Genomic DNA, 22,151 nt, shown 5'->3' on the forward strand with positions numbered 1-22,151 from the left:
GTAAATATTTCAAATGTCAAAAAGATTGCTTTTTTAGATCTCTATCGCGTTCAGATCTCTCTGTGTTTTTCTTTTCAGCTAATAATCAATTTTATTTCTTCTAGGAGAAGCTTTTAGATAAAATCATAGGTTATTTTATTTAGAATTAAGAGTAGAATCTTCAATTTTTTTTTTAAATTTTTATTTAGCACTTAATATTTATTAATTTATATATACTTGTAATTATATTTATCTATCAAGGATTATAATGAAAAATAACAAGTTATTTTCAGAATATCATATTGAGAATATGAGAAATTTTTCATTGCAACAAAAAAAACATATACATTATCTTCTCTATCAAAAAATATCTTAGTTTTTTTCAGGATCTAATATACTTGTATTAATATATTTCGGGATATCTAATATGTTGAAAAAGATTCTTCAAACTTTTTTAAAAATAAATCTTGATAAATTTTAGACATTCCATATAATATTCAATAAAGAATACGCTCGGTTCTTAAAACGAAACACTTTTCTTCCTCTTTATCAATTTCCGTTTCATCGGCTGCATCACGAGAGTTTCCAGCGGATCGCGAATTTCGCTAGTATCAATCAGCGAATTGATCCTACGCTGTCTGCCTATTTGACCAGTTTCTGACTCCTCGACTGGCAATTTGGACCACTTCATTAGGAAAGTTTTGGGCTTCTTTGGCTTCTCCGGTACCAGTTCCATGTTGGCGATTTTGCGCGTTCTATCAAGTTTCTGTGTCAGTGACAGCGCCTGTTCGTCGTTATTTTGGTTGTCGAACTTGGTCGCGTGTCGTTGGAACACTACATCGGCTGCCTCCAGCGTGTTCTTGGCTTTTTCGATCTCGGCGTTTAGATCGATCACGTCGAAGATGCGATCCTGCAAGAAAGTAAGTCCTCTAGATAAAAGTAGTAAAAAAGTGTAAACAATATTCTCATATTGGTTGCTCTATAGTTATAAATACACAGTTATATATTTTGAATTATAATAATAAATTAATCTTTTATGCGATGAATGTTTCGACTTTTTTTAGATTTAATTTTTAATTGCAAATTATTGATTTTTTGTTTAAATCAACCTGCATATCCCGTCTTTTGCGTCTCAATTCCGCCATATCTTCCTCGAATGCAGCAGCTGCGCGTTCCTTAAAACGTCGATGATTTAACACGAAATCGTTCTCGTAAGGATCTTCTTGAATGGGTCGACCACGTCCATTGATTAGAAAGTCCAGCTCTTCAAAATCGTCACGATTTCCCGATAAATTACGGGAGCCTAAAATGTTAGTAGACTCGTGTAAGATTATATTGTTAAGATATTAATATTAATTCTACTTTTTTGTGGCAACTCTTCAACTTAAAAATAATTTATTTATAATTTATTTATAATAATTATCATATATATAATTTATGTGTAAAGTTACCAATTATATTATATACGTACATATATATACAGTGTATCACGATTTAATATTATATATTCAAAAATATATGCAAAGTTTAGTAAAGTTAGAGAGAGATGGATTTATATTAATCTATTAATATACATAATTTTCAAGAATATTTATTAATTTTTTTACTTGCTTCATAAAATAAATTCTTACCTGTAATTTCTATACAGCTAGTGAGAAGTCTGCATGCGGAAAAAAGGAAAACAACAAGATACACAATGAATAAAGGAGACATGGAAACATTTGTAATAAACACATGTATCACTCATTGTCAGTTATATCAATCAGCTTCTCGAAAAAGGTTTTCAAACGAGATTTATTCATAAATAAGAAAGATAAAGTATACATATATGTTGAATTCGGCAAAAGTTTTGTAGATTATGTCGCGCTTCTTTTGAAAAATGTGTTCTTAAAAATTTGTATTACAGAGTTTACTCTCCAATAACGAGAAATAATTCTCTGAAAATGGTAATATTTCGGAGCAATTATGAATATGATTCTTGCGTTTATAATAGTATATTTAATGTGAAAATATTTGCGGAGTTTCTAAAATGTATGTTTCAGAGTTTCTAAATGTATCTCTCTTTCTTTAGGAACAATCAACACTTAAGCTCTCTCAAATCACAGGTCGAGGAGCAAAAAAGCGAGAAATTATCACGATGCGAGGAATATCGTCAGAAAATATATATACATTAAATTTTGAGTAATATATAATTAATGTAACATCAACTAAATTCATTCGTTGAATTTTATATAATCATAATTTAATATAAAAATAATCTAAATAAAAATAAAATGTAACATATAAATTTGTCAATTATAAAAAAAATAGTTTCCAGTAAATAAAAAAATAATTTAATTTATTATGATAATTCAAACTGCATATACATTTTCTACTTTAAGCCATAAAATTATTTAGTCATGTAAAAATAGACAGATTAAATATATTTTCGAAAGATGTGCCTCGCATATTAACGTATTAATACAATTATAATTACAGAGTTTCGCAGAACGAACGTACGCATTATATCATAAAAATATAAGCGCCAAGGTACACATATTGTCGAAATACTATTATGTTAATGTAACTAATGTGTACGTTCTTTTTACGAATAAATTAACGACACATTGTAATTACACGACCGCTAAGAACGCAAACACACGATCATTATTTAATGATATATATATATACTGGAAAGAAATTCTATATTCATACATTCAAATACAATAATGTCTTAGCGTTATAGTCGTAATATTGTAATTGTGAGATTGCAATTGAAATAGTCAAAAATTCAATTAAAAATATTATTGCATAAAATATATATATATATATTTTATAATAATTAAAAAAATTTTTTTAGCATATATATTTAATTATTTAAAGAATAATTTAACAAACGATAAAAACATTTAATAAATCGAGAAAAGTTGCTGTTGTTTCAGCTCTATTTTCCAAAAAAAAAATCTTTCCAAACAATCTCTCCGCATGATAATCGTGACGGACTTTAAATTAAATTTTCTCTTTCACGGATCACAAAACGGAAGTCTTCAGGATACAATATATCTATACGGCTGTAAAGCACCGTCGTGAAAATTAAAATAGATCTCAAGATTCTTCTCATCTAGAAATTGACGTGCTTTTCCGCTCGTTCAGCACTGCGTACCGACACCTTCTTACTGAACTGACTTGAGGTTGACTGTTGAACGATATCGGTATCAGCGGTTTCGTTGACCAACGCTTTGAGAGCTGCCGCTCTACGTTCCCTCTTGGCTTTCCTTTCGGCGAGCTCCTCCATCTCTGACTCGAGATCGTGGAGGCGAGCCTTCGTCTGCTTGGCTCGGCTGGCTGCTGCGCTAGCCGATATTAGATCGTCGTCCTCGTTGATCAGCTTAGTCCACCTGGAGAACATAGGTTTACCCTCGTCGGCGCGATCGATCTCGTCGAAAAGCTTCGAGCGCTTCTTAAAAGTGCTTTCAACATCCTCGAGCGCCTGCTTGGCGCTCTTCCTGGCGGTTATCGCGTTCTCCAGGAGATCACTGGGGCTTTTTTTCGCCTGATTCGCGGCAGTAGAGGCCTCGAGCTCGTCCTCGATATTCAACGCAGCCACTCGAGCTCGAAAACGACGAGTCGTTGCCGTCACGTCCTCCGCAAACTCATCGCCCATCCTGCGACGCGCCGATATGCGCTGTCCACGGCTGTCATAGACGGTGTCCTCGTCATCGGGGGCTAGCTGAGAGTCGATCAAGGGCGATAGTTGGGAGGCGCGGTTACGGGGGTCGAGGTCGAGGTCAGGGTCGCGGCCAAGGGAACCGGTGCGGGGACCGGAGAGGTCGCGCGTTCCTGCAAAAACCGATATCAGAAAAAAGCGTTGACTTGTGCGAGTAGAGACGAGCGATAATGAGCGGTGATGAACGATGAGCGATGATGGGCATATCGCCGAGAAGCGAAATATAAAACGATCGAAGTTGCCTCAACGATTTCAGATGAAAAATGGTGAAAGTTGATGAGAGATAATGATGGGTAGAAAGGGAAAAGATGGAAAATCTCGCAATGTCGCGATTTAATCAAGTCAATTATAAAATTGTGCAATCTAAAAATATATTCATTATTATTAATAATTATGTTTTTATGTATCACATCAAGATATGTCATAACATTTAAGTGTTATCTTTTAACTGTATTCTCTAGGATATTATATCTCTAGGATATAATGAATTATAACCAGTGATGGTATTGAGGGAAGGTGCAGGTAAAAGAATATTTTATTTGAAATGTCTTTATTTAAAATTATTATGTTTCACATTATATGCGATATATAGGTAAATATTGATATAAATCGTTCAACTTAATTCAATTTTCTTCTTCTGCAAAATTAAAGATTTTATTTCCAGCACTGGTTATATATATATTAGTTTAAAACTGTAATAAAAATATAACTTGACGTTAGATGCAACAGCAATGGAAATGTATTCATTATAATAAAAATTTGTAATGACAAAAATGATTAAAAAGATTAACAAGTTACTATAGTTTAAATTATATAAAATATATAAAAAATATATATATTATGATAAAGGAAATCTATGTTATCTATTATATGTATGATAAAAATATTATGAATTAAAAAATAATTTACCTATTTAATTTTGCAAATTAAATATATAATATAATTTTCTAAATATTATATAAAATTGAAATTACATTGTTACCTGTGAAATTATTATTCATAAGATTTTATAAGAAACTGGCATCGTTTTTGTACCGGTTCATTGCAATGCTTCTCTACTTACAATGATTCAGCCAAGTAAATTTTATACCGCGCGTTGCACATATTTTTAGTCATTTGACAAAAATAAATTCGAATGCGCATCGCATTAACAATCTGGCACATCTACAAAATTCCATTAATATGCCTGACTATGCTAATAAACTAAGTTGTACCCAACGTCAAGAATAACGCTTATCTTCATCCTCCGCATTACACCATTTGCGATAATTAGAAACATAGCGTGTCCCAAATAAGTAAATAATTGCGACAGGTAACATTGTATTCGCGTCCTCTCGGCAGAAAAATTAGAGTTATAATTTAATTAGATTTTATAAAATTATTAAATACTTAGAGCTTTTATCATGCTATCTTTAGATATTACAATTTTTTAAACATGGAAGAGTTTCTTCTGATAGATCGTTTTTAATCTTTAAACAATTCTTAATAATATAAAAAAAATACAAATTAATCATGACCTAATTTTCACTGAAAGATTAATTTTCTCTGATGACAACTGAGTGCTGGTATACTTTTTCTCTCTTTTTCTGCTGAAATATCCTATAAGATCGAAACCCACAAAATCTACTATTCCTCGCAACCGATAATTCATGCTGATTTTGTGCGATTACGTAAAGTGCGAAGACGTAAATTTATTCGTCGGTAATTGAACGATTACTGCCAATTTTATTGCAGACGTATTACTCAAGAGGACATGTGAAATATATCTTTTATAAATATATCTCTATAAGTCGCCTCACTATATCTGTGTCGATGTGAGTCATGAGTATATGTGACTATATGCATGCGTGTAAATGTTCGGAAATCAATGGCGAAGATAAAGTTCCGCGATGTCGAAGTGTAAATCGCGAATCGATTCTTGAGAAGCTGGCGCGTTGATTTACAGCCAGTTGATCTTGTGGACGATCGTCGCAGCAAGCGCAACATACGTACAATAATCACACCACCCAAACTTTTCGCGGAAAAACACGTGTACTTAGGAAACAAAACGTTTATTCAAACAAGATGATACATCAAGATCAAAAAACTAACTATAGACGGCAGGCAAGACAATAAAGCCCGATGCACGCAAAAGGGTGACATCAAAATCTAATCAAAACGTTAGAATGTGAAGTCCTCGTTCGCTGATTACCAGGACAACAAGCTTTAGTCTTGATAATATTCAAGAAGAAATTGCAAAATGTTTAATTATTTACATATCTCTCGCTACAATACTTCATCATAATCTATTTTAATATTTATTTATAATTTTTTTCTAATCTCTAATAAATTGATTATTAATGCAAAAATGATGCTTGATTCACATATTTTGGATCTAGTATTTAATTTATTTTTAACGTATTGTGATATTGAATATATATAATAAATATATGTTATACAATTTTTTTTTAATTTTGGGAAAGTCCTATTAGGATAAAATGGCGATAAATACTTTGCTTTCTTCTTCTACACCTACCTCTAAATATTAGATAAAATAATATTTTTTACTATATATATTTTCTCTATCTCATATCTCTTTTTATTAATATAGATCTCAGTTAACGGCGATAAATCCTGGGCAACGATTCTCCATTCACATCCTAATTTCGAGTTTTGCATCACGATTCCTCTGATCAGAAAATTGATCGAGGATAATCGAGGCGATGTCAAGGCGAGTAATCAGTTGACAATACCTCGCCGCAAAGTAAATCGATCATGCGAGTTGTGGAAGTTGGAACGAGAGGGGGCAGGAGGGGAAAGGGGGGGGGGGGATAAGAGTTTCTCTCTCAAATATTTGATTTGCATAGCGAATTTCTATTTAGCGCGAGCCTCATCTCGCGAGATAATCTCTCGAGGAGGATCTGGCAAGTCTTTTTTTGCAACACTCCTTTAAAACCACTTCGGAAAACGACTGAACAGGTTACCGATGTCGCTACGGCGCGCCGCGATCTCGTCGGCTAGAGAGTTTCTCGGCTCCGGGAACAACGGCCGCGAGCTATACTTCCGGTCTAGGTGATCGACCATGGGCTTGTAATAGGACTCGCCCTTGTCGTAGTTGCTGCCATAGATGAATGTGCGCGGCCTGCTAAGGATTGGCCTCGACATCTCGGTTAAACTGTCTTTCTGTTATCTGCAAATTAAACACACGTTTGTATTGTGATCTTCCATGCATGAAATTATGAGTAGAAGAGGATAAGATTTTAAAAAATATAAGGAAATACCTTATCTTCAAAATAATTCGAATTCTGATTAATAGAATTTTTTAAAGATAAATCTTTTTTACAGTAAATATGAGAAAGATTAAATGAAATAATTAAATATGATAATCGCCAACAAAAGAAAATAAAAATTACATTGTAAGGATAAAATGAGGAATTTTATTATTTTTAATTAATCAAATCATATTATTAGTTTAGAAATTCTATTAAAAATGAAAGTGCAGATTGCTTTTGTAAGAAAAATAATATCCATCTTTTGTTTTAATAAAATAATATATTCAATAGTCTATAAAAATATTATATAAATTATTATTTTCTTTATATACTTTATCATATTTTTATCAAGTATACTTTTTATAAAATAATTTTTACATTTTTTATTAAACTGATTTATTTATAAAATATTCTAATTAATTGTTATATACTAAATGAATGTTATGTAGCCCGCAGATATTACATTTAGCTATATACATTTTATATATGCAATGATACATGTCTATTGATTTATTATCTAGACATTGATATTTCGTGTCAGTATTATTGTTAATATAAAAGTTCTAAATTAATTCTAACATATGAATAAATGTTTCAGTTATTCCATCCACGTGGAAATATATAAGAGTAGAACACGTGACGACTCGAGAACCTCTCTTGCTTTTTGTCGTTCTCCACGTGGCTTCCAAGAGACGCGGGCTATACCGCGTGTAACAAAAGTTCGATGAATTTTCTCTTGATGGTTTAGCTCGTCATCGTCGGCAAACTGGAGCGAGCGACTGTACCGCCGATCGAAAATAGCCCGTGTCTAATTTGGTGCCCGTGAACTGAACTGGCACGGTGTACACGAGGCCCGGGCTAACACAGCCTCCCTGAATACGAGGCGTGAATCCCTGCGCGCCCACTCTCTCCTTCAGGGCCGACTTTTGTGTCTGTGTTCGCGGTAAAAGATATGGTTCAACGTGTGATTTTAATTATCGCATTTTCAGCCTCTAATTCTGAGGTTGGAGCTCAGAGCGGCAAGATCCATCAGGTACTATTTACATTGTTTGTTCTTGATTAAATCAACTTTTAATTGAAATAGATAGACACAATAACATTGTTGTGTCGCAAATTTTCAACCCACATTGAAGATTAATGTTCTTCGACCGCCTCCGCTCACATCTTTTGTTTCGAAATTATTTTTAAGTTGTGCAGCCACATATTAGAGCAAGAGATATATTATCGCGAATGTAGGCTAATGAGAGCACTATAAGTCGGTCAATTTATTTTTGTTGACTATTAAATTATCGGAGCTATATTAAGCAAAGAATTTCTTAGATATAGTTTAGGTATAGTAAATAATTAATAGTAACACATTTTTTTCGTGTTGAGTGTTTGCACTTAAGTAAAAAAAAAATTTCAAAAAGTCAATTACACTAAACAAAGAGATTTCATGGCAAGTTCTTAATTATAATTAATTAAAATTACTTTCCAGATTTAAAAAAATCCAAACTTAATGAATAAAAAGAAATGCAGATATATATATTATCGTTTTGCTCTTTAAATATACGCGTATCCTTTTTTTAAATAATTGAAGATACAAAATAAAATTGAAATTATAAAAACTAGTCAATTTATAAACTCGCTTATTTTATTTATTTTTTTTTATTTAATTTGATCTAACAATAAGTGTAAAACTTATATGACTTTGCATTTTGAATGCTGACAAGTTTTATTGGAATTAATTAGAATTAAATAGAATTCGTGAAAATTTTCAACGTTTTAGTTTTCAACGTTTTATCTTTATAACGCAGCACGATAATGATGGAACTTTTTTGACAAATCATAGCTTTTAGAGACTGGCAAATTCATTTATCTATATTCCATGTACAATATATACAAGGAAATATACGTATTTTTGCTGGCTCATGGATATCACGGATCATCGACACAAATATATCCAATAATAATGGTCGTTCGAAATAAACATTACGTCTCGCGCGTCGGAAATAAATTCACAGCTCGGAATAAACAGTGAAAATGATATCTACACTGATACATCCTTCCTCGGTCGAATACGCTTTTCCGTCGAATTGCACGTGCCAAAATACGACAAGCTATAACCGGCTTCTTTCAATTAGATTATTTGCTCGACTTAATTGGCTTGTATGTGTCTGGCGTCCGTCCGCTAGGAAAGCAGCTATGATTTAGAACGTATCGGGTCATTACTCAATCATTCGTTCATGCCTTCTCCTTCCTCGGTATCTTACTATACACGATGAGTAGTCGTCGTATTTGTACGTTCCAAGTCGTACGATCATTCAGAAAAGTCACGTAGCATTTAAAAGCAACATGTCTATATGTTTAAGAGACAAAATTAAAGTTGTTTTAAAGTTAAGATTAAAAATAATAAATATAATAATAATAAAATTAAAGAAACTGATATAAAAAATATATAATATGCGCGATTAGTTTGTAAGTGACAATATATAGATACAGAAACAAAAATAAATCGATTAGATTGCATTTACAAATTGAAAAGCGTAGTAAATTCTTGGATTTTATTAAAACTAATCAAATTTAGTTACAATATGAATATTTAAGTATATAACTCAATATAAAAAAAGTGTGCAAATCTGATAAATTTTTATATTAAACTATAATAATGTATCAAAATATTGTATTTATCATATATATTTATTATATATCTTTAAATAACGTAATATATATAATTAATATTCTCTTTAATTTGTAAAAAATCACACTGAATAATTGAATTTGTTTGAATAGTTTATTAAAGGCTCTTGACAGAAGAAATAAGAATTATACGATCACGCAAGTAGTAATAACGAAATTATGACGCTATTATTGACAACCACAATGATACATGAAATATTTGGCCCGCTATTATAGTGAGAGCGAGCGATGAATTATCCCGGGATTCACCACAACTCACTTTATGCGATTTCGTGTAGAAAGCGTCGGCGGCAGTGAAATGGATCAACGACAAGCCGGACACGTAAATGCGCTTATGAGTTACTCGGATATAATGCCAACTGTTTTAGATTCTGACTCAGCAACCCCGCTAGATCTCCATATAAATTATTTAATCCCCGAATTTTCGCTTAGACCACTAGACTTAAATATATCGTCGCCAATTGCGCCGCCTTCTTGTTAATTCGTGCAACGTATCGGATGTCTGTACACATCACATAGAAAAACGAAAGATTGCAAATGTAATAAGAATTTAATAGTCAATAAATAATTTCTAATGAAAAAATATGTTATAAATCTAATATTAATTTTTAGCTGCGATAGAAAATATTGTAAACATGTAATATTTTCGTAATTTTAGATATAACGAAATTTTATGAACATGTGTATTTGTGTAGGTAACGTTTTAATTAATAATCTGCAAACTATTAAGTAACGAACAATGGCAGTTAATTGATAAATAATTATTAATATAATATTATAAAAGATATGCTTATTATCGCATTAATTATTATTTTACACGAATATGAGTTATTAATTTCCCGGAATTTATATAAATTTTTTTATATGTTTTGCGAAGGATTACAAGTACAAAATCGAATTTTTAGCCAATAGAAACGGCACTCATGGTGTCAGACCGCGTTAGTTCTCTCTCGTTGCGTAAGTCCGCCAAATTTAGCTGGTACAGACGGCACTTAAAAACGGTGATATCGATTACCAAATAATCTCCGTGCATATAATTGACTCTATAGTTTTTCTTAAATAAGATACACTTTTAAACGCAATGTTATTTTTTATTTAACTATTGATGTTTTAAATTTTATATTATTATTGTTAATACTAGTAACACACATAATACTATCATGTTTTTAATTCATTAATATCATTTAGATTAGGTTATTAGATTGATTACATTTGATGGCATTATGAATTTATATCATTTGTACTAGAAAACACATGATTTTAATACTATAAAAAAATACATTTTAATATTTAAAAAAGTAGAAAATGTTAATGAAATTTGCAAAATAGTAATTAAAAGTTGCTTGGTTAACTTAATTAGATTCGTGAGAGAATTATATGCATTTTGCTTGATCGATTGTTAAAAAAAAGAGCACATTTCTTATATATGAAATTAAATATATGTATATAGTTGCAGAGTAGTTCAGCTTAATCGCGTGATTATAATCTAATAATTTTAATTATGATAGATGATATCTTTGGGCGCTCTATTAACGATGCCAGCTGATTAGGAACGCAAATGGCATACGATGAATGCTGTTAATTTCGTTGCACTATGCGAATGATCATTCCATTGCATCATGATTGTGTAAGAGAGATAACTTCGTTATATGTGCAAAATAGAATATATGTTCAATAGATTAAACCACTTGTAAAATTGTCTCGCACAAAAATTATTTTTCAGGAAAAATTATATTTTAATTTCAAAAATTTATACTAATTTTGAAGATAACTTATTTTTATAAGAATATGAGAGATAAAAATATATAAAAAGAAAAAGGAAAAACTATTCGTAGAAAATCATCTTAATATGTGGTTTATCGATGCAATACACTGTAATACGTGCAAATATTTGCGAAAAAGAGAAGATCCGTGTTCGCGCACTATTGGCAATTTGTACACATGATATACCCGTACGCGTGACGATTGATTGATAATGCGATCGATTTTTTTTCCTCGAGTTAAAAATCGCGGCGCGAAAATCGGGACGCCCTTACCTAAAACGATTGTCACGAGGTGTTATCCCTCAGGATGCTGTTTCCTCGAAAGTAGCAGCGCGACTCCCACATCGTCGTTGCGTCGTTCGAATTATTTCCCACTCTCTTCGTGGCTCTCCCTACTTATCTCTATCCTTCTGGTAGTAATTCGGATTTGCGGTCGTGTAGCTGAAGAGTTCCCCGGTAGGGACGCATAACGGGTGACCGATACTTACGTCGGCATGGTGACCACATGGCAAACAAATATGAATTGCACCCGAAGTAGTAGTCGCAATCGTCATCTGACGTTGATTGCGATCTTTTTCTCGACATTCGCGAACGCTTTCAATGTGAATAATGAGGTACTCGAGTACTGGGAATCGAGTTCGTGTAAATATGATGAATACTTTGATACCGTTTCTTTATCCTGCTCGCGGTGCAACACCAGCAAGAATCTCGAACCATTCGCGAATCGTGAGTTCATTAATTTTTTCGCGATTTTATTATATATTTATTTTATTTTCATATGTATTTTTCTCTGCTAGGTTTGCGATGTGTGTGCGACAAGTTCAGCAAAACGGTCGGTTTCGAGAACGGCAACCCCCTTTGCGTCACCTGCGGTCCTAACATGACCGTGACCGCAGATGGAGGAGACTGCATCCTGCGTGCAAATGCAACGTGCAAGTGTTCTACAAACCAAATAAAATGTAATCTTAACAATTTCTCTTCGAAAATGCAGTTTCGTGAAAATCTAAAATATAAATGTAAAAGATCTATGTAAGAAGTATTCCTCGTGTGCAATCTTTTATAATTTTTGTAACAAAGATGTAACATATTCAAAAAAAGTTAAAATATTCAAATACTGAATACTATGCTTTGTTTTTATAATTTTATACTAAGCTACTTGTGGGAAGTAGTTAATTTTTTAATAAAAAAGATTGTAGATTTGCATAAAATGCATTTTCCCTTTAATCATTATTTTTAATTTATTTTGTATTTAATTACTCTATTTCTTTTTAATCACAAATTAATATTGATATAATTTTAATTGTCTATTGTTATTTTATTTTTTATTTATTTATAAATTAAATTTTATCTTTGTCCTATTATTTGCAGTGGACAGAAATATTAATGGCATGTTGCTGGATAATGTACTTTGTGTAACATGCGTCCAAGGTACGTATCCATCTCCCGATTGTTCCAAATGTTTGCCATGCGACAGTCGCGAGTATAATGGTCACGTTAATTGCGTATGTCCAAGCACAACGCACATAAGACTTCGAAATTATTGCCTACATAAGGATGATGTCGCTGATTGGCCGGATATCAGAAATACATACTTGATGAAATTTCAGAGCGAAAGCATAGACAGCTATTATTTGAGAAGCGAACTGCAAATAGCAGTGCATCTCTGCAAAGTACGTGATTAAAAGACTCAAACTTCCTTCAAAATATTAAAATAACATATATAATGATTATATTGTATATAATTCTACATAATTTATTAGAATATTATATTTATAATAATAACATTCAATCTCTTGATCATTCTTTTTTAGAAAAAAGATAGGGTAGCATGTGAACATTTATCAAATATATGCGCCTTAACCCTTTACAGTGACGGTATAGCTTGCATGTTTTTTATGCACACACCTATGGCGCCTGTATGGTTGTTTTATAGTAAGCAGAATACTATAGCAATAATGAACGACACGAAAATATCCGAGAGATACAGCCTCAAAAAAGGAGATAATGTACGGTATAAAAATGTGCACATATCTTGTATATCTTGAATTTAAATATCTCGAACTTTTATTGTATATTTTTAGAGCAGCATCCTGGATTTCACAATTGCAAGATTTGCGTTGAACGGTGAATTCTTATCTATGGGTAGGCCGACTCTGCCATGTCAACTTTTGAGAAACGTGAGATTCGGTGTAAATTTTAAGAAGAAATGCAAAACGACTGCTGCTGAATTATTGAATGCACAAATGGAATTATTATCACCTTATTTGATATTTAAAGAGGACAATAAATCTTTTATACATGCATTGCCCGTGATCGTTAAATCGACGGATCAGGTAAAATTACGTGGATTATAATTTGATGATAATTATAATAATAATCAAAAATTTAAATACCTTTTTCGCAGAATATTAAAGAAATTTTACAGCAACAGCTGGTGCGAAAATTTTTTTTAGTCGACAATGTAAGCGGTTTCAAAGCATTATCAATATTTATGAACAATAAATTCACGAAAGCGTCAGAGCTCTCGGTGCTTCGATACATGAAATCTCTGACTATTTTGTAAGTGATTTTCATAGAAAGCGCTTCCTATAAATAATAAGAAAATAATAAAATAAATTAATAAAATAAATTTTTTCAGAGTGAACGTTCAAAACGGAAAAGACCATGGCAAAATCTTTGCGCCTTTTTTAATCGTGGAATACGATGAATTAACATATCAAGATTTCCTCGACAATTCCGATGTTGTAATAGATTACAAAGTTACATATGTATTAAAGGACAACGATATAGACTATAATGTTGAGGTAAAAAAATCATAGCATTGAAGAGAAACCTTCCATACATTATTCATTATATATCTTCCTTTTTATATTTTTTTTAGATAACTATCGGAGTTCTGACGGGAATAGCTTTGATATTTGCCAGCATCAGAGCGTGGAATTACTACAAGTGGAATTACAACGGCAATCTCAATATAGCAGTGTTATTGTGGTTCTTGATCTACGCTATGGGCGCGATTGGAAATATGATTACTTTTGTATGCATCAGCGTGTGTATATATCTATTCGTCTTTTATAAAGGCCAAACAGTACCGTACATTCTACTTCCCGATGAAGATAGTGAAAAAAGAATCCAAACATACATTATCATAGCGTTTAGTTTTAAGGTGAGTAACGCGATATTTTGAAATTAAATGAAATTGATGAAGAAAATAAGATTCTATTATTTTATATATGCATAAAAACAAAGAGCTTAATAATATATATAATATTTTTTATAGTATTAATCTGTGTGATTTTCTTTCAAACTTAGATTATAGAAATGATAGGATTTGTTTATCAGCAATGGGGTTTGAGTATATTTTTCATCGACTGGGAGCAACCGAGAACGATACGTAACGAATCGAAGTACGATTCTCCGCATACCTCTCTACGAAAATTGTATTCCAATAGATTTCCGAGGGGCGAAGGCAAATCGTCGAGAATAACGTCGGACATTATCGCGTCCAAGCGAAAGAGAAGATCGCACAAAACGAACAAGAACACAAGTCCGAATGAGACGTTCAAGTCTTCTTCGATTGATAAATATACGCCGGATTTCTCTTCCGTCTATTCGCTCGCGAGATCTCCCTTACGAGAGACAACCGAGCACAATTATACGCATAATTTTCCGATCAGTGTTTGGAGAACATATTTCGTCGCGAACGAATGGTGCAAATTGCAAACCAGAAGAAAAATAAACGTGGCATTGCAATCAATTTATACTCTATGTATCTTACAGGTCTCGAACATGACATAAAACATTTTCACATAATTCATCTGTCGTATAAAAGATTCGAGAAATGATACGTTCATGTATTATTTTAGATATTCGACTTGGAATCGTGGATGCTGGCGGTACCGGAATCGACCGCTATAGATAAATCTTCCGAAGCGGACAATAATTTTACCTTACAATATGCGATTTGCACGTTTGTATACGCATTCGTATATTTCGCACAATGGTTAATCCGTGTTACATTTTACGAAAGATATATCAGAAATAGACTGCAAAAGTTTGTAGATTTATGTTCGGTCGCAAACATTAGCGTATTCGTCTTGGCGCACAATTATTACGGTTTTTACATCCATGGAAGGTAATTGAAAAATAATGTTTGCAAAATGAAACATGATGAAAGATGTAATCGGTATTTGTTACTTGTTTAATAGATCAGTACATGGATTCGCGGACACTGATCTTCCTACTCTGATAAACGACCTGAAAAAGGAGGAAGATAACTTGTGCGCACACAGAGGTCTGGTACCCGGCACAACCGATCAGACTTTTATAGTATCGTTGACCCATTCATTTAAATCTTTGTACGATCAACTCATGAGACAAAAGGATAATGTATGCTTCAGATCGTTATATAATCTGTATTATTACGAAAAAAAGCATAACAGAATTAAAGATACAATTTTTATGTTGTAATATTTTTAGAACAAGAATCCATTTAGTTATCCACTTTATATATATCCGTAAATAATTATTTTACATTTAATATATATTAAAATTTTTTTCAGGGAAGCATAGGAACCTTAAAAGGAAGTAATTCACCTTCAAAAAGTTGGAAACAATTATCAGAAACGAGGTCAAAAGTGAGATTATTTCTAATGCAATTTCTGGATCATTATTCGGAAAATGAAGATTATATAATCAAAGAACAGCATATATTAGAGAAACTATGTGACATTCTTTTTGTGAATGCCAAAGATAAATCCGTCTTCTATATTGGTAATATAAAATATCAATTCCTGATAATAAAAAAAATAAATAAAATGATTATTCTTATAAACAATTTTATTACAGATAACAATTATTCCTTCAATAAAATGATACTTTATGGAAACGAATGGCTACTAGCAACATTCGAGATCACCGTATTTGCCTTCTTTTTGGCAATGTATAATTCTTACATTTTTGCCTGCATAACGACAGTTCTCGTATCGCAACTATTCCTGATAGCTATCAGATGTAATGTTAAGAGAAATCTGTGTAACAAGTCGTTACTGGATAAAAGATTCCTAATGTAACCATAACAATAATATAAACAATATTGTTTATTTAAACAAATATCAACTATTACTTTCGATCACTATACAATTTATTTTCATAGCTCTGACAATCTCTCCTTTACAGTGAGATATTTTTACTATTCCATATCACATAATATTAATACATAAACTGGATATTAATGATGACCTTCATCATGATGCCCATGACCATAATCAATACCAAAATATTGTTCAATACCTATGGTTATCAGAAATGCTGGTACACCAAGTTTCCAACCTCTAGTTAAACATACTATGTTACGCATAAAAACTGATTGAGTATTTTGGTAGCGCCATACATAATTTCTCAGCCAAGGATCCTTCAGTCCCCTCTTGGCTAATTCTTCTTGAACATTTTTCAATTCTGGCACATCTTCTGTCTTATAAATATTATGATCGGGTATTTTGTACGGTTCGAACTTGTGACCTCCCATCTGCAGAAGATACATACACACCATATTACATTACAAGTACTATAATATATTACTATTTATTAATTTCTTCCTGTCATTGTTGATCAACAGTGATCTTGTTAAACATCATTGATGTCACATTGTACATCAATGAAAAATTTAAACGGTGATATAATATTCATATGTGTTACTATTTCAATTATTATATTTTATTCTTGATTGATCTGTTTATTACATAGAGGTTAATTTTTGTAACTATTGACTTTGTAAACAATAGAAATCAACAGTGAAAAAATCTATCCTAATATTACATTATGAAAAATTACTTATTATCTATGTATATAAACACCTGATTAATATTTATTCAATTAAAATTACATAATTACCTTTTGAAACAACTGGCTTCAAATTCCACCAACAATAGACTTTTACCGTGATTGATAAAATTAATTTAGAGGGGCAAGTACATTTTTTTTAGAGAAACTTTTGCTCTTTTCGTTCTGATTGGCCAATCGATTAGCCAATATGCTTTGGAATTTGGATAGATATAAAAATATACACCAATCACACAAATAGTCGTTCATTAAAAGTGCTATTGCATAGACATATAAAATACATAGACGGACAACCTACACAATATATAGCAGAGAGAAGACTGAGAGATGTCATGGCCTGCTTTTAGGTGATCCCTGAAAGCGATACTCCCTCTATGGACATTGAAAACGTGGACATGAACTACAAAGCCAATGTCCATGAATGTTCTCAGAGGGTAATATATAATGTGCACAATTTCTGGTTTTGTTCCGTGCTATGTGCACGAAATGCCGCTAGCGCACTAGTGCTGTATAACAAGATACTTATGTATGTAAATTGATAATAAATAAATTATTCAATCGCGAAAGATACTGTAATATTCAAAGATAAAATAAATATTTTTCTATATTCATTGTCATATTTATATCTTTTTATTTACAAAACACAAAATGCCTGCTGTGGGATAAAAACATTTTTAAGCGTATTTCTATAAATCTTCTTAATTAGCAGTAAACTGATCTTTGATATTTATCAATCATTTTTTTAATTATTTAAAAATTTAATTATTAATACATGTATAGAATTTGTCAAATTAATCACTGATTCTTCTGAAGTTTTTATAATTAAGACTCGAAAAATATAGATGTTGCAAAATATTTTAAGTCTCTTCATTTATATAAAATATAAAGAATTCATACGTTCCATTTTAATATAGCTAACATTATTTTTATATATTTTTATTATAATTTTCATACCAACATAATATTTTTATGCTTAATATAATATTTTTACGCTAAATACATATTACAATATATATGACAAAATATAATACAAATTTAATATAAAATATAATTCGAAATTTAATACAAAATAATTTATTACATGGAATAATTTATTACACGAAAATGTTCAAAATATACGTATAATATAAAATTTACTAAAAATTTTTACATAGTCCAGACGAGACTGATTAGCGAAGATTAATTACGCGACATTTATTATTAATAATAGATATGTAATAATAGAATTTAATAAGTTTTATATAACGTAAATAATCGTGATCAAAAGAGTCATTAATAAAATTATTGATCGTTTCTTCGATTGTAAAAGAAAGTATTTGCATTACTGGCGCACTTTGTATAGATTATCAAAGAAAATATTCAAAATGAAAAGATAGAATAAACTTCAAAATCAACAATTAAATTACTAAATAAATCGCGATTTAACATTCGCGAGAAAACGCGACGAAAAAATAAATCGACAATAATCGGAATATTCGATTGCGAGATCAGCATAATTTTTATAATATGATAATCGAAACCATCAATAAACACGCGTGCGATATAATTATTATCACACAAATGATGACAGACGAAGATATTTGGCAAACATTTGTGATCCATATTGTTTACGTTGAACATAAAATTCACTGTCCGATTTATTTGCGATTAATACGCGACTTTATACGAATTTCACGATTGAGAATAAAATACATATTTTATTTCGCGCATGATTAGCTGAATAAGATGAAATGAGCTCTATAAGCTTTAAAATATAATTAAAAATCGTGTTGTAGCCACGTTTAATAGAAAATAACGGAACGAATGATTTTCAAAGTCCCTCTAATAATCGATATAATTGTCGAGTTTAATAAGATTTAAATAATGTAAAAAATCACGTTTAAAACAGTCATTAATAAAGTTATCGATCGTCTTTTAAATTATAGAAGAAAATATTTGCACTACCAGCATTTTGCATAAACTATTAAACACAATATTCAAAGACGTGGAAAGATAAACAAAGCTTCAATGTATAAGTCAACGATTAAATTATAAGATAAATCGCGATTTAAAATTCCCGAGAAAACGCGACGAATAAATAAATCGATAATATTAGGAATATCCGATTGTGATATGTATACCTTTTATAATATAATAATTAAAGTGCCTCTATAGACATTATAATCGCGCGCGATAATTATCACATGAATGTGAAGATATTTTGACGGACAATTTGATGACTGTAATATTTACGAATACAGTACTCACTGACCGAGTCAATTGCGAATCTTTATAAGATAAATCGCGACTCGAATTCGCGAGAAAATGCGACGAATAAATAAGTCGATAATATGCGGAATATTTGATCGCGATACGTATAATTTTTATAATATAATAATCGAAGCTTTCAATAGACACGTGCGCGATATAATTATTATCACGTAAATATAGAAAATCGAAAATATTTCGACAAACATTTAAGGTCTGTAATGTTTGTGAATATGCATTCCCGATTTACTTGCGAATTTTTATAAGATAAATCGCGATTTAAAATTCGCGATTTAAAATTCGCGATAAAACGCGACGAATAAATAAATCGATAATATTCAGAATATTCAATTGCAGATATGCGAGTGACATACTGGTAATCCGATAAAAAGAGGAGCGATCTTAAAAATGGAGAACGATTAACATCTTGTTTCTACATCAGATTTCGCAAGATCAATCTGCGAAGAAAAGTTAAGTGATCCATTGAACGTCGGGAACTTCACTGTAGGAGGGAACGAATCCTGGATCTTCCGGACTATTCCCGATAGCAATGATTTCAGTAATAAATCAACGACAATTATCCCTCGGCATTATCTTCAATTCACGAAATTGATATATGCACATCAGAAAACATGTTCTTCCATTATTAAGAAATATATTTCTTTATTGAAAATTAAATGGATATAACGATCTTTTTTATTGAAATGTGATTACGAACGATTATATTTATAAATAATAAAATACATGCATTATTAGAGTTTGTGTTAAATGTGCGAACACATATAATTTGGGGTACCGTTCGCGCGCGCGAGACAAATCGAACCCGATATCAGCAATTTAAAAAATTTCAATTCGAATAGTGTGCAAAATAAAATAAATGAAATAATATTAAATATATAATTAATTCTAGATTAATGCTCTAGATTCTTATTCTTATAACGTTTAAATTAATAATTTTCTTTTAATCAATATCTTACTGATATAGGGGTACCCATTCGATTTGTCTCTAAATTTTTAAGTACTCGCACATTTTATGTAACATTCATGTATAATTTCGCTTATATATAATATATAACATTATTAAAAATTATAAAAATATTTTGGATACGTGAATTTGTGCATGTATTTTATTATACATATATATAAAATGGTATATACCTAAAAACTAATATTTCAAAATGGCGATGGATGTCCAATACCTGCAAATAGTTTCTTAAAAAAAACTAAAAATTAATGTTAATATCCCCAGCACCTAGAAATAATTTTTCAAAAGAGACAAATTATATTAATTAAAAATATATTCGTTCGTAATCATTTTTATCAAAAAATTTATACAAATTAATTACAATATGAAATTACTTGAAAAATTAAAATTTATACACAACGCTATATCCATATTTAATCTACTATTAAATATTTCTAGCATTACATATATAGACAATAATAATACCAGTCCTAATAATGATAGAACATTTTTAACGAAGAAAAGAAAAGATACATTTCTCTCATCTAAATATATATTATTTAAATTAAGTCGACGTTAAAGAAGCGTATCGTCGTTGAATTACTACCGAAATCATTACTTTCGGAAATTGCCAGGAAAACCTGGGATTAGTTCCTTCAATCTTACAATAAAAATTCCCAATTTTCAACAGGGCACCGAACTAGACGTCGCGAATGAATCTCACAAGAACCGGTGAGAAATAATTCTCCATGATAAAAATCGTTTCGACTCCTCGGCGGTACGAGCCACGCAACTTTCATTAACGTTTATTTAACGGAAGGAACAATGGTAACTCTTTTATTAAAACGACAATCTCGTTTAAGAACGCGAAAAGAACGTGGGAAAAACACGGTGATTTCGCAACCATAATTTATTAATTTATGTATGAATATTTTCCGATACAAAATTCGTAAATACAAATATAACTGAAAAAACAAATTATTAAATTCATAATAATTAACTCGCGATTCTATAATATCGAAGGTGATCGTTAAATTTTGTAAAGTTAATATTTAATCGTTGATTTATCACATCGAATCTTCACTCTCTTATTCGACATTTCTTTATATTTAATTAGCAATATTTAGGAATATTATCTGACGAGAGAGACAGCGATAAAATTCTTTTGTTAAAATGATAATCTTGTATAAGGACGCGAAGAGAACGCGGAAAGAACACGGTATTTTCGCAATCATAATTTAATAACTTATTTTAAGAATATTCAGTTTCGCGCGATATGGAATTCATAAATAAATAAAGTTAATCAAAGCATATCATTAAATTTATAATAATTGACTCGCGATTCTGTAACGAAGGCGTCCGTCAAATTTTATAATGCTTATATTTAATCATTAATTTAGCATCGAATTTTTACATTTTATATAAAAATTTTCCGAATTTATTAATGACTCTTTGACATGAAAATACAAACAGTTACTCTTTTATGAATATTCCAAAAATATATACTTCAGAAACAAATACTTTAATTTAATGAATTACTATTATGTTAATTACTATTATGTAATTATTATACGTATACTTTCGATAATTTTTCGTGTAATTTACATAAGAATTTACAATCGTAAATACAATTTCATATAATATAATTATAGTCATAATTGTATTGTATTTTACAATTAAATATCAATGTTAGATTATAATTAAAATACAATTATAACTAT

At 30.9% G+C, this 22,151-nt stretch overlaps 3 protein-coding genes and 1 long non-coding RNA gene across 8 annotated transcripts; 2 read left to right on the plus strand and 2 right to left on the minus strand.

Moving 5' to 3' along the window:
- Nucleotides 1-280: 280 nt before the first annotated feature.
- Nucleotides 281-11,810, minus strand: LOC145973950 (uncharacterized). 3 transcript variants are annotated; one of them, XM_083103675.1, is made up of 4 exons: nt 11,652-11,810; nt 6,649-6,854; nt 1,089-1,282; nt 281-889 (listed from the first exon to the last, which is right to left on the minus strand). In XM_083103675.1, the coding sequence occupies exons 2-4, from the start codon at nt 6,827-6,829 to the stop codon at nt 500-502; spliced, it is 765 nt and encodes a 254-aa protein (XP_082959801.1). In that variant the 5' UTR covers nt 6,830-6,854; nt 11,652-11,810; the 3' UTR covers nt 281-499. The 3 variants fall into 3 exon arrangements, with proteins under 3 accessions (XP_082959801.1, XP_082959799.1, XP_082959800.1); XM_083103673.1 differs by lacking the exons at nt 281-889; nt 1,089-1,282 and adding an exon at nt 1,756-3,798; XM_083103674.1 differs by lacking the exons at nt 281-889; nt 1,089-1,282; nt 11,652-11,810 and adding exons at nt 1,756-3,798; nt 9,875-10,026.
- On the plus strand, nt 7,728-10,290 carry LOC145973953 (uncharacterized). Its single transcript, XR_014439589.1, has 2 exons — nt 7,728-7,969; nt 9,832-10,290. It is a non-coding gene; the product is annotated as an uncharacterized LOC145973953 (long non-coding RNA).
- LOC145973949 (meckelin) lies at nt 11,444-16,502 on the plus strand. Of its 3 annotated transcripts, XM_083103672.1 has the most exons (13): nt 11,444-12,104; nt 12,176-12,337; nt 12,747-13,048; nt 13,190-13,384; nt 13,460-13,711; nt 13,783-13,937; nt 14,017-14,182; nt 14,260-14,544; nt 14,691-15,158; nt 15,245-15,513; nt 15,587-15,767; nt 15,941-16,151; nt 16,227-16,502. In XM_083103672.1, exons 1-13 carry the CDS (start codon nt 11,873-11,875, stop codon nt 16,448-16,450), a joined length of 3,102 nt encoding a protein of 1,033 aa, XP_082959798.1. In that variant the 5' UTR covers nt 11,444-11,872; the 3' UTR covers nt 16,451-16,502. The 3 variants fall into 3 exon arrangements, with proteins under 3 accessions (XP_082959798.1, XP_082959797.1, XP_082959796.1); XM_083103671.1 differs by having other exon boundaries at nt 13,190-13,389; nt 13,465-13,711; nt 15,941-16,502; XM_083103670.1 differs by having other exon boundaries at nt 15,941-16,502.
- On the minus strand, nt 16,465-17,425 carry Nd-b12 (NADH dehydrogenase [ubiquinone] 1 beta subcomplex subunit 3). Its single transcript, XM_083103679.1, has 2 exons — nt 17,271-17,425; nt 16,465-16,905 (listed from the first exon to the last, which is right to left on the minus strand). Exon 2 carries the CDS (start codon nt 16,903-16,905, stop codon nt 16,609-16,611), a length of 297 nt encoding a protein of 98 aa, XP_082959805.1. The 5' UTR covers nt 17,271-17,425; the 3' UTR covers nt 16,465-16,608.
- Between the last annotated feature and the right edge of the window lie 4,726 nt (nt 17,426-22,151).

The sequence above is a fragment of the Camponotus vicinus genome, unplaced genomic scaffold, assembly GCF_025532165.1.
Source record: "Camponotus vicinus isolate PSW18456_S1 unplaced genomic scaffold, iyCamVici1.0 SCAF_6, whole genome shotgun sequence".
Classification (NCBI taxonomy): Eukaryota; Metazoa; Arthropoda; class Insecta; order Hymenoptera; family Formicidae; genus Camponotus; species Camponotus vicinus.